General features: G+C 45.2%; 1 protein-coding gene across 1 annotated transcript in view; it reads right to left on the bottom strand.

Annotated features, from left to right (window-relative positions):
* The window catches only part of CFDP1 (craniofacial development protein 1), a 54,817-nt gene extending 43,008 nt beyond the window's left edge, over positions 1-11,809 (bottom strand). Inside the window, exons 1-3 of the mRNA XM_066582235.1 lie at positions 11,662-11,809; positions 7,537-7,672; positions 2,371-2,596 (exon numbers count right to left, since the gene is read on the bottom strand). Coding sequence (XP_066438332.1) covers positions 2,371-2,596; positions 7,537-7,672; positions 11,662-11,722 — 423 coding nt within the window. The 5' untranslated portion in view covers positions 11,723-11,809. The remainder of the gene's footprint in view (positions 1-2,370; positions 2,597-7,536; positions 7,673-11,661) is intronic.
* Between the last annotated feature and the right edge of the window lie 710 nt (positions 11,810-12,519).

The following is a 12,519-nucleotide window of genomic DNA, read 5'->3' as shown; positions in this document are numbered from 1 at the left end:
CATAGAGTTACATTATACCACGATCTGACAGGCATTCTATCAAGCCATGCCCTGCGCTCCCCCTCCATACATACCCCAAACCTTCAGGACATAACTGTACACCCTGCAACATTAAGGGGTTAATCAGGAAGTGCTGAACTTCAAATGAGTATACAAGTAGGTTGTATATACGTTTGTTTCCCACACATTTGTAAAGACTATATATAAAATGATTTTCCTTAGCAAAGGTCTACAGCTGTACAGTGGAATAGAAGGGGGCAAGCTCTGAAGTGGGATTTTCTATTAGGGCGAGTTCACACACAGCAGATTCACTGTGGAATTAAGACTGAAAAATGTGGGCCAAAAATCCACAGCAATATACAGTACAATGTAAGCGATGGGGCTTTAGCAAATCCCATTCACCTACAACGAAAGATAGTCCTGCTGCGGATTAATTTACTATAATGATCCCTTAACCCGTTAAGGACCAACCACTGTAAAGTTACGGCGCTTGGTCCCGGGCTTAAAGCCCAGCCTTATTTAAAATTACGGCTAGGATTAAAGCCTCCTGCTTTTGCAATCAATCAGAAGCAGGATGGGTTATCAGCTGTTAGTGACAGCTGATAACCTGGAGGAGTGATAAGTGGGTTATAACCCTTTCTGCCTCCTCCTTTCTTTATTACACAGTGCTCAATGAGCGATATGTACTAAAAAAGGGAAAAGGGAAAGTGGAAGTGTTTCTTCCACAACGCAAGCCCCGGGGGCACGCAACCACCAGGATTCGTGGCTACAGCAGAGCTGCAGGGTCCTAGAAGCCTCTGACCAGCTCTGCAAGTGACTAATGCCACTACAGGGGATGTTTTTCCCTGTAACAGTTTACAGTGGAAAAATGTCATATAAGACCCCCCAAGAGGTCTTACATGACGTCATGGCGGACATAGATAGTAAAAAGAATAATTACATACATGAGTAAAAAAATTACAGAGTAAAGTAATATATACATAAGAAAGAAAATAATCCAAAGACAACGCCAACCAAAACCATCGCCGTAAGCGTCCTGTAATCCAAAACCATTCATATTATACATCAAAACATCTGAAAAAAAAATGAGGAACCCGTTCCCATTCTTTATTTTAGTGTAAATATACTAATTAACAAAAAACAACAAACTATAAATGTTAAGCTTTTCACCCCCAATAAAATAGAGAAAAAAATAAAATTAAATTAAAATTAAAAAATAAATCGCCCTATATGTCACGGAAAACAAAAATGCAGCAAAAATTATTTTGGTAGCTAAAGGAAAAAAAATAAGGGGCAGTAAAACCGCCACATGGGTAAAACCCCTAAAGCCTCAGGTCCACGGGGTAAAAAAGAATTAAAATCCGCAACGGATTTTAATTCTTCACCCGCACGTGGATCCGCACCCCATAGGGATGCATTGACCACCCGCGTGTAGATAAATACCCGCGGATGGTCAATAAAAGTGAATTTAAAAAAATATGGAGCATGAAAAAATCCGGACATGCTCCATTTTCGTGCGAATCCGCGGGAGACCTAAAATAAAAATAAACTTACCCGCAGCGGACCGTGCAGATCTTCCCTTCTTCGCGGCCGGATCTTCTTTCTTTGGCCCGGCGGATGTGCCCGAAGAAAGAAGATCCGACCACAAAGAAGAGAAGACACGCACGGACCGCTGCGGGTAAGTTTATTCTTATTTTCAGCACTCACATCCGCGGGGCAGGAGGGACCCGCTACGGATTCTCCATGGAGAATCTGTAGCGGGCCTGATTTTCCCTGTGGACATGAGGCCTAAAAGTGTCTGGCCCTTAAGGTACAAAACAGCTTGGTTCTTAAGGGGTTAGGATTGTCCAGAATCTATTAAACATAATGAAAAGAGGTTTAAAAAAAAAAAAATCACATCTTAACATTAAGAGACAATTGAGTGACACACATGAAGAAGGGGAAATGCAGTCAGAATAGGTTTCTGGCGAGTACAGGATCTCTGATTATGTTGGGCCATGGGGAGCATTAACCCTTTGCAATCCAATTTTGGATTCAGGGGTTCCTAGGGGGCTTTCTCTTTATGCCATGATACAATGGCGCCATCTGCTGGCTAGAGCCAGTGCTGCAGTATGGGACATGCTGGAGAGGCCCCCAACAACAGAGCGGCCAGTAATCTACAGTAAGAATACCCTGCCGGATGTCTTCCGACATCAAAGCTGTACAGCCTTCAATCAGAATGTCTTTACACGTCAAACAGTGGATTGGAAAGGGTTAATTACAAAATAACTTGGACAACCCCTTTACATTTCTATAAGCTACATATATTCTAAAACTGAAAAACGTGTATTTGTAGAGGTCTGGGTGTTGTGCTTTCTGTACCAACGATACCTGATTGTGCTGGGCTACCGGAGGTTGACTCTTGGTCTGCTTTCCTACATCAGAAAGAAAACTTGACCAGAGATCGTCTTCTCTCTTCTTTTTCGCCTCTTCCAATTTCTGTTTTTTCAACTCATCAAAGGTCCCTACATCGCCGTCCTCTGCGTCGTCATTATTGTCCTCCTTCTCCAAGGGGCCTTCTTCCGAGGTCAAGGACAGCACACCTTTCTTCCGTTTTCTAGGAGAAGAATATAGTAAACGACTTACAAAGGGGCGACGGAAGGTGCAGCCGAGGCTCTGAACATCACCCAACCAATGTCAGAAACAGGTTCAGTTACTGGGCTTATAGGAGGTGCTCCCCAAATCCTGCAACAGATTGTCAGCTACTCCAATGGCTTCCTTACATGTTTTGTGAAAGAAGTAATACAACATGGCGTAACTGCAGCTCTAGGGCCCCCTCACACAGAGGCTTTTTTCAGTGATTAGTGCGGCGCATTCAGCACCGCGCTAATCGCGGTACAACGCTCCCATTGTTTTCAATGAGACCGCTCACACAAGCGCAGACAGACGCCTGAAAAGCGTCGTGATTTTCGAGCGGCGTAGGTGCTATTTTTGGGCATCCCAGCGTTTTTAAACGCTGTTGGACATGCGTCACAACTTGGTGCCGTGTTTTTGACAGAGCTAAAACGCCCTAGCTACACTAAGTGAAAAAAAAAAATACTTGGGTTGCCCGGCGTTCCGGACAGGCTTGCTTTAGTTGTCAGCGCCGACAGAGCATCTGTTGCTGGTAACGGGGATTGACAACCCCGCCTCCAGCCAGAGATTGACTGAGCCAGTGCAGAAGAACCAATCACACCCCTTCATTCCCCTGTTTTCAATCCCCATTACCAACGAGAGATGCTATGTCGGCGTTGACAACTGCAAGCAAGCCTGTCTGGAACGCCGGAGAGCAGCGGAGGGCCGGATGGCAGCTACTAGGTGACTTGCTTTTTTTTCCTTCAGCTTTCTTGGCTACATTTTTAGCTGTGCTGAAAACTCAGCTGAAAATGCAGCCAGAACGCTCGCAAAACATGTGCCAACGCTGCGGAGACCGCAGTAAACGCAGTGTTGAAAAATGTTGCGTTTTTGCAAATGCCTGAGTGAGAGAGGCCTAAGGCTGGTACTGAGCAGAATCAGACTCCTGTGCGGTCGCAGTTTGTACGGAGGGGGGTCGGTAGAATACTCGTCAATGTAACAGAATGGTATTACACTATATTGCAAGTACAAGTCCTCTTGGGGTGACTAAAAATAAAAAGACAAACAAAACATACAAACAAACCCTTTTCTTATTATTTGTAATAAAGCAAAAACAACCAAAAAAAAAGACGAAAAATCAAACCTCTAAAATTCAAATACAGATTTGGCATTGCTGCGTCCATAAAAGTGTGATCGAGCAAAGTAATGCATCATTTGTCCCGCACGGTGAACATCATCAGAAAAAAAATCACGCCAGAATTGCGGACTTTGGTCACCCCCATCTCTAAAAAATAATCCTATTAAAAACTACCAGTAGAAGCTACAGGACATCCCGCAAAAAACGAGCCCTCACATACCTATATTGACAGAAAAATCAAGCTATAGCGGTCAGAAGATGGCGGCAGAGAATTATTTTTTTTCCTTAAAGCAAGAGAAAAAAAAAATGTATATATGAATATAAAAAAAAATTCCAGTACATAACATAGCACATTAAGAGTACCAATAAAAACTCGTCCCGCAAAAAACAAGCCCTCGGACTGCTACATCGATTGATAAATAAAAGGGTTACGATTTTTTGGAAAGTGGGGAAGAGAAAACAAAAATGGGGGGGGGGGGGAAGGAGGATTGGGCGTGGGGATTGAATGGCAATTTACACCATGCTTGCAAGGGGAGAGAAGCAGACTGTGTCCCCCTTTGTAAAAAGGACCTATGGTAAAAGATATACACTGATCAACTGTAATATTAATGGGTGAAGTAAATAAGATTGGATTATTTTGTAATCCTGTCAAGGGATGACATATATGAGGCAGCAAGTAAACAGGCTGTTCTTGTAGTTGATGTGTGGAAAAGCAGAAAAAAAATGAAAATGGGCAAATGTAAGGATCTCAACAACTTTGACAAGACACAAATTGCGATTGACATAGACATAGACAAACTAGAGCAAGTTCAGAGAAGAGCTACCAAGATGGTGAGCGGCCTGCAAATCATGTCCTATGAGGAACGCTTAAAGGATCTGGGAATGTTTAGCTTGCAAAAAAGAAGGCTGAGAGGAGACTTAATAGCTGTCTACAAATATCTGAAGGGTTGTCACAGTGCAGATGGATCAGCTCTATTGCCATTTGTACAAGGAAAAACTAGAAGAAATGGGATTAAACTAAAAGGGAGGAGACACAGATTAGATATTAGAAAAAACTTTGACAGTGAGGGTAATCAACGAGTGGAACAGGTTACCACGGGAGGTGGTGCGTTCTCCTTCAATGGAAGTGTTCAAACAGAGGTTGGACAGACATCTGTCTGGGATGATTTAGTGATCCTGCATTGAGTAGAGGGGGTTGGATGACCCTGGAGGTCCCTTCCAATTCTACCATTTTATGATTGCTAGACAGCAGGATGAGAGCATCTCCAAAGCAGCAGATCTTGTGAGGTGTTCCTGGTATACAATCATTAGTACCAATCAAAAGTGGTCCATAGAAGGACAACCAGTGAACCAGTAAAGCGGATTTGCCGTGGAATTTCCCTGTGGAATTTTTCTGCGGCAAATCCGCCTGCAGCCGCTAATCCCGGAATTAACCAGCCATGTGGACGAGATTTGTCAAAAATCTCATCCACACGGGCAGACAATCCGTCGCAGTGAAGCTGGCATTAGCCGGCACAGATTCCCGGGTTGCAGCATGTCATTTCTTTTTCGTTGTGGCCTCACTGTTCTCTATGGTAGAGCCGGCTGCAATGGAAAAGCATGCAGCGAAGCCGCTCCAAAATCTGCGTCTGAGTGCCGTGGGTTTTGAAGCTGCGCTTATCCTGCGGAAATGTCACGTTTTTTTCACTGCGGCAAAACCGTCCTGTGGGAACCCAGCATAAGAGGGTCCTGGGCGTCCAAGACTCAATGATACGCATACGGAACAAAAAAATAACTTGCCTGGTCCAATAGGGTATGCGCACATGGCGGAATTCACCCCTGACCTTTGTGCAATGAATTCCGCCACAAAAACGGTGTCAAAAATCTGTGGCTTTTTTCATGCAGTTTTTGGCACAGATCCGCGATTGGAATCTGCCCTTACAATGGGCAAAAAATGCAGCCAGAATTCAGACACGGAAAATCCCGCTTCGGCATCAAGAAATGATATGTCAAAGAGACAAAATGCTTTTTTGGTTCATGTGTACTCCAAACTGATAACAATAAGAAACTACTACAGCTACTCGTGCAAAAACAAAGCCATCGCAGTGTTCAAACGATGGAAAAAAAAGGGTATGGGTTTTTGAATGCAACAATGCAAAAACAAGATTTTTGTTCTTACCATAAAAATCGCTCTTTCTCTAGCTACTGCCACTAGGAGGCGGAACCGAGCAATAGAAAAAGTGTAGCTCCTCCCACTAGCTATATTTCCCTTGCAGACACCAAGCTAAATCAGTGTGTATGCAAGCACAAGGAGAAGCCAAGTAGGTATAACATAACAGTGTCCCTGGTCCGTGACCTATGGAACAAACTAGAACTAAAGGAATGGCAGAAAAGGTCTTTGGAGAACACCTGGGGAGTCTAAAGAACGAGACCTCAAGGACTGCGAGATCATAAAGGGGGATTATTATTTAGTAGAGGGCACATTATGGGAACGATTACTGTGTGGGGAGCGCAGCAGGATTGGAAGGGTGTGTACAAACTAGTTGGGGCTGGAAGAATTCTTCATAATGGTCTGGTCCGGATGGAGAAGAAAAGATACTTGATTTCTGGGGTGACAGTGTGTAGTATAAGCTACATCAGGGCACAGTGTAGATTATTATTTATTTCTGGGGGCCAGTGAGTAGCCCTATTTTCAGGTGACACAGTTTATGGTGCTATTATTTTCAGAGGAGCCAAAGACATGTAGGTCCCATACATCTCAGAGTCAAAAAATTATCTGGAGAAGTCATGAAGGTCTGGGAACTCAAAATAGACTAAATCAAAGGGTTTAGGGCTCCTTCACACTGGCGATTGCGATATCGCTGCGTGAAAATCAATTTTTGAAAGTCAGAACTGCTTTTTCTTACAAAAACATGGTTGCCACATGCGACTTTCTCGAGCAATTTTGCAGCAATTTTTTAGCGTGCAAGTCAATAGGAGTTTCTAATGACAAAAAAAACCCAAAAACACAAGTTCCTGCTTTGTGATGTGATGTGATAAAAAGGAGGCTCCATAGGGAAACATGGCAGATAAAAAAAACTGCAAAATGCAGAAAGATGGGGTATGCTGTGATTTTTCTTTCTCGTAACATTGCAAACGTGAAGGAAACCATTGAAAATCATTGGTTTCATAATTCTGCGTTCACTCATTCTCACATCGCTCAAAAAATGTGCGATTTTCTCGCAAGTGTGAAGGCACCATTATTGTTTTTTATATATATACAAAAATAATAAAAGACACACCCTGCTAAGTCGAGCTATTACCAGTTATATATATATATTTTTTATTTAAAAAATCCCCAACCATGAGAGGCTTAAGAAAAACTTCAATATCTGAAATATATTTTGTATTTTTAAGACTGAGTATTGAGATTAGTGTGTGTTTTTAGTTCTGTTTATGCAAAACAATTACTTTATTCCTTTGGCCTATAGTGTTAAACACAATACTGGATCGTAATGGAATAAAGAAATTGCTTTGGACAAACATAAGACACACAACAATTATAATTACTCAGAAAAAATTCCATGACAAAAAAAAAACAAAAATCCATGACAAATTAGAAAATTCCATGACAAATCCAGGTATTCCATGTCTTTCAGCAAATTCCAGGTTTTCCGGGTTTTCGATGATGCGTATGAGCCCTGCTGATGGAATATCTTTAGGATGCGCTACAACAAATCCAATCATGGATCATCCAACAATTTACAGAAGTTAGAGGAGCGGTAAGTCTTGGCACGCTGTACATAAGGAGCCATCGGACGGCCGTCTCTGCACCCAAGTCTCCTTACCTTGATAAGATAGAATTCTTATTTTTCTTTTCATTCTTATTTTTGTTTGCCTTTTTTCCTCCTGCACCTTCCTGCTCTTCATCATCGTCATCTTCCTTCACCAAGTCATTCACATCATCTTCACTGTATTCTCCTCCTAAGACAAAACAAACTTTTTTAGCACCTTGGTGAGATCCGCTATATATGTACGTCAGATGGGCGCAGGTCTGGAGCCAAGCCTACTCCATGCACGTGGGTATTGGCTGGTTTTGACAGCTGAAACCCGGCTGCAGCAGCGAGGATCAAAGAGCCGTGGACCGCAGCATTTAAATGGCCTGACAAAGGAGCCCCCTCTTCCGTGGCAAGATCAAGAGTTGCCATGGATTGTTCCCTATTAGGTCTATTTGTGGGACTGCTTAAAGGGGTATTCCAGTGATAAGACTATTTTCAGTTTTCACCATGCACTTGAAGATACACTGTCCCATTTCTGCAGCGCAGTAGGTAATGGAGCTGCTGGTCGCACATGTGCAGCAAAGCTTCATTCCTCTTGATGGTGCAAACAGATGCTTAACACAAGCGTGTTTATGTGCGCACAAAAACACGCTTCTATTAGAAATATTGGTTCCCTATGGTGTGTTCACATGTCCGTGTTTTACAGGCGTGCAAATCCAGAAGAAGTTACTTTACAAATTTACAGGCGTGCAAACGCACATACCTGCAAAACATAGGACATGCGTGCATCATAAGTCCATGGTAATCAGTGCCAAGAGGACGCCCCGAGGGGATTAAAGGATTTCTTCATCTCTGTGCGGGGTGTAAAGAATCCCCTGCATGGAGATGAAGAAAGTCCTTCCCCGAAAATCCCTGCATGGCTTGCCAGCAGCCCATTGTTTTCAATGGGATTGCAGAAGTGCCGATCCCATTGAAAGCAATGGGAGAACATCGTAATCCTCTGCCACAGCTGTCACAGCTATGACAGCTGTGGCGGGAGATTCTTTACTCCTCGCAGAGATGTAGAAATCCCCCACCACAACTGTGATAGCTGTGGCAGGGGATTCTTTACTCCCCGCGGAGAGTCCTCTCGGGACTCCCCGTGGGGAATATTTACACAGCATTTTCTCTTTAAAACACAAACAGGGATGATTTTCAGGAGAAGTTTTATATTTAAAGCCCTTCCCCGAAATTCACTGTAGGGGTTGCTGGCAACCCATTGCTTGCAATGGGGCCGTCGGCAACAGCTGCTGCCCCATTGAAGGCAATGGGCACGGACCTGCATTCACACGTGTTTGTGCACGTTCATGGGTGCGCACCTATGTACAGCACATGCACACGCTCGTGTGAAGCCACCCTAAACGCTGTGCTCAGTTTGACTATTTCTGTCTGACTCATTGACAAGAATATAGCGGTTCCACTCCATTCATTTTAACGCAGCAGACAGAAACAGTCGAGCACAATGCTTGTCTATTCCTGACTGCCCCATTGAAATGAATGGAGCAGTCAAGAGAGAGTGCTGTGTGTAGCGCATGTTAGCGGGATGTCCAGGGCTGAGAGAAGGAGGGTAGAGGGCTGTACTGATGGGGAGAGGGCAGGATGGGAGAGTTATAGGCATTATTAGAACTAGAAAGCGCAGCAGGCAGACTAGCTCACCCGCTGCTACCAACGCATCCCATGGTGAAGCAATGGTGGTCTGTCTCCTTTCAGCCTCCTATGTGGTTGGGCAGTGAAATAAGGAACTCCTCACATTGCTGGTAGTAGGGTATAGAATGAAGAAAAACAATGTAGGAGGTGAAGAATGAAACACAAACTGGAAAAACAGGAAAAACTATAAGTGACAGACATGAGGTGGTGGAGTATGACAAGGAATGCCAAGCACACAGATGACCCCGCTGCCCATCTGCTGTGCTAGGCTGGCATGATGCTGCTGCCAGTTAGAGCTGGGTACAGGTAAAGTCAGGTTAGAAGGAGCGGACATAGATAGTCAAGCGCTGCACTCAGCTATCTGTCTGCCCAGTGAAAAGTCTAGAGCGGCAACGCTCCATTCATTTCAATGGGCAGGCAGAAATAGCCGAGCGCTGCACCACTGAGAGGAGTGGAACCGATGCTGCGCGGGTGCAACCAGCAACTTCATCCCCCACTGAGCTACAGAAATGGGACAATGGAACTGTGAAACAGGGCAGACATGCGTCCCTCTCAGGATCGGCAAGATCCCAAGATAAAATCTCTTAGAATTTTTTCTTCTTTTAAAGTAAGGCCTAATTCCCACGGGGGCGGAAATCCGCGGCGTTGCCCCGCAGCTATTAGGTTCTATCGAACCTAATAGCTCAATGCTCATGGTGCGGAATTCCACTGTGGAATTCCGCCCTGTCAAATCACCGGCGGCATGTTCTATTTGCCGCAGGCGTACACGCGGACGGCTTCCATTGTAGTCAATGGAAGCCATTCGTCACGCTATCTTCCGCTGTAGCATAGTGGTAGATAGCGTGAAAACACTTACCCGCCCACCGACGCCCGTGTCATATGACGCAGCCGGCGCATCATGTGAAGCTGTAACCGTGTCATGACGCTGCCGGCGTGTCACATGACACTGCCAGAACGTCATGCGCGCCGGCATTGGATGCGGGACATCGGGCAGCGGATGCGGGGACATCGGGCAGCGGTTCCGGAGGTAAGAAATTGGGGGGGGGGGGGGGCTGTGGAATTCTGCTTGCAGAGCCCATCACGGCTGTGGGCACTAGGCCTAACACAGCAAAAAAAAAAAAAAAAACACTATATACACCAGAGGAACAATGACTTTTTTTTCATTTCCCTCCACTTATATTACTGAAATTACAATAAATCGCATCACTGAACTATACAAGTCATCCCCCAAAAAAGGGGAGAACTCCTCAGCTACGGTGATGGATAAATAAAAGAGTTTATTTTAAAGTGGGGAGGAAAAACCTGAAAGTGAGAATTAAAATAACAAAAAAAGGCTCCATCCTTAAAAAAAAAACTGTAAAAATCAGTTTAAAAATACCAAATTATTAGATAAAAATTAAAACACTTTTCCCATTTTTAATGTAAAAAAAAAAACCTGCCATCTGGCATTGCCACATCCATAATAGTCCAATGTATTAGAATAAGGGTGAATGCAGACGGCCGGGTCAGATTAGATCCTCGCGGCCCTGCAGTGACCCGCGGCTCACCCGTCCGGCGTCTTCGCTCTGCGGATGTGTCGGCTAACACACAGCCGCAGTGCAGAGGTGGCGCATCAGCGATGATGATGCTCGCTATGAAGTAGGACATGCCGCGATTTTGTTATCGCACGAGTTTTCTGCTATCAAAATGGCGGCTGTCGGCATAGGACGCCATAAACCAATGCAGTCCTATGGAATCTTGCCACAAAATTTCTGCTCGTGTGCAGGAGGCCAAAGGGTGACGGAAACGTACCAACAAAAACTACAGGCGGTCCTGAGAAAACAACCCCCAGGCCCAGTAAACAGCGCAGGACTTTTCTGCGTACGGCTCACCCTGGAATATATATGAGACACTGAGGCTGCAGTCACACAGGCCAGCGCAATTTCAGACTTGCCAACGTGCGATTTTCCCGCCGACGCCAAGCGTTTTTGGATTGAAGAGAAAAAATTAAATAAAAATCGCATCACTTCTGTGAGATTGCGATCTTCAGGCGCATGAAACGGTCGTAAGCACTTCCATTGACTTCAATGGGACACATCGCCCCGCACTGCTCACACGGCGCACGCACGGCAGCGCCAGGTCTCTCAACAGACCATTGAAAACAACGACGATACAACGTGCCGCCATGCTTTTCCTGGCATCGTCACTCATGTGGTGAATCCATCCAGAAGAATGGATGTTCCATTAGTGCCAGTTTTGTACGCATCGCACACAACCTGCGCAGGAATACGGTTAGTGTGAACGCGCCCCGAGGACTCCTGCCCAGCTAACTACATGGAGGGCTCACCTAGTCAGCGCTCCTAACTATCAGTAATCCGGCTTCACCTCCCCCGTGGACATCCTCACGGATCTACATTGTTGGCCATTGAAGATGAAACACCTACAATCTGGGAGGTTGGGGCTGCTGAGACTTGTTGTTCCACAACGACTGTATGCACTGCACTGATCCGTTCTTCGGAGTGCACGTACCTGAGGGGACGTAGTCTTCATCCTCTGAGGAAGAGTAGTCCTCGGAGTCACAGTCAGACATAACCGTATAGCACACCGGGGTCACCGTCCAAAACTGCAGCGCAAGCCCGGTACCCAGCCGGGTCTACTGAGCATGCGCGATGAGACACCTTAGAGCGCATGTTCAAGCTACTCAGCGACTTCCTGTTGCGCATGCGTACAAGATTCCAGCGCTTCTGGAGTCTGTAACCAAGGAAACACTGTCAGAGCAACATGCGCTCCTTCCAAAGAGCGCTCAGTATTGCGTTCACCGATGCAGCTGTTCACCGATGCATCTCACTGTACATTACAGGAAATAAAACAGAACGTACATTGTGTTTATCTGTGTTCTCCACCAGTCATCTCTGTAGTTACTGTTAGGCCCCACACATGGGCGGATTTGTGCTGCGGAATCCGGATCTGGCATTCCACTCAAGATTCCGCAGCAGTAACCCGCCATAGTATGCTACGAAAAAATGCTACTACGTGCACACGAGCGGAAACCGCAGGAAAAGCAGGGGTTTAAAAGAAAATCTGTACTGCGCCAGTGTGCCAGCCGGCAATGCCACACACATCCGCAGCGTAGAACGTTAAGACACGGGCAGATACACAGGATCGCGGGCACAGGCGTTTTTTATGCGGGATTCCCCTTGTGCGATCTGTGTGTGCCCGTGGACATGAGGCCTTACAGTGTGATTTACATTGTACCCCGTTTCCCTGAAAATAATACCTAGCATTATATTTAAATGGTGTCCAGGCAGACTTGTAAAAAAGAAATATTTTAGAGCAAAAATTAATATAAGGCCCTGTCTTATTTTCGGGGAAACGCGGTAGTTGGTA

Source organism: Eleutherodactylus coqui, chromosome 11, assembly GCF_035609145.1.
Source record: "Eleutherodactylus coqui strain aEleCoq1 chromosome 11, aEleCoq1.hap1, whole genome shotgun sequence".
In the NCBI taxonomy this organism is placed as follows: Eukaryota; Metazoa; Chordata; class Amphibia; order Anura; family Eleutherodactylidae; genus Eleutherodactylus; species Eleutherodactylus coqui.
Note: the sequence above shows the minus strand (reverse complement) of the source record. Positions and strands in the feature narration are given on the sequence as shown.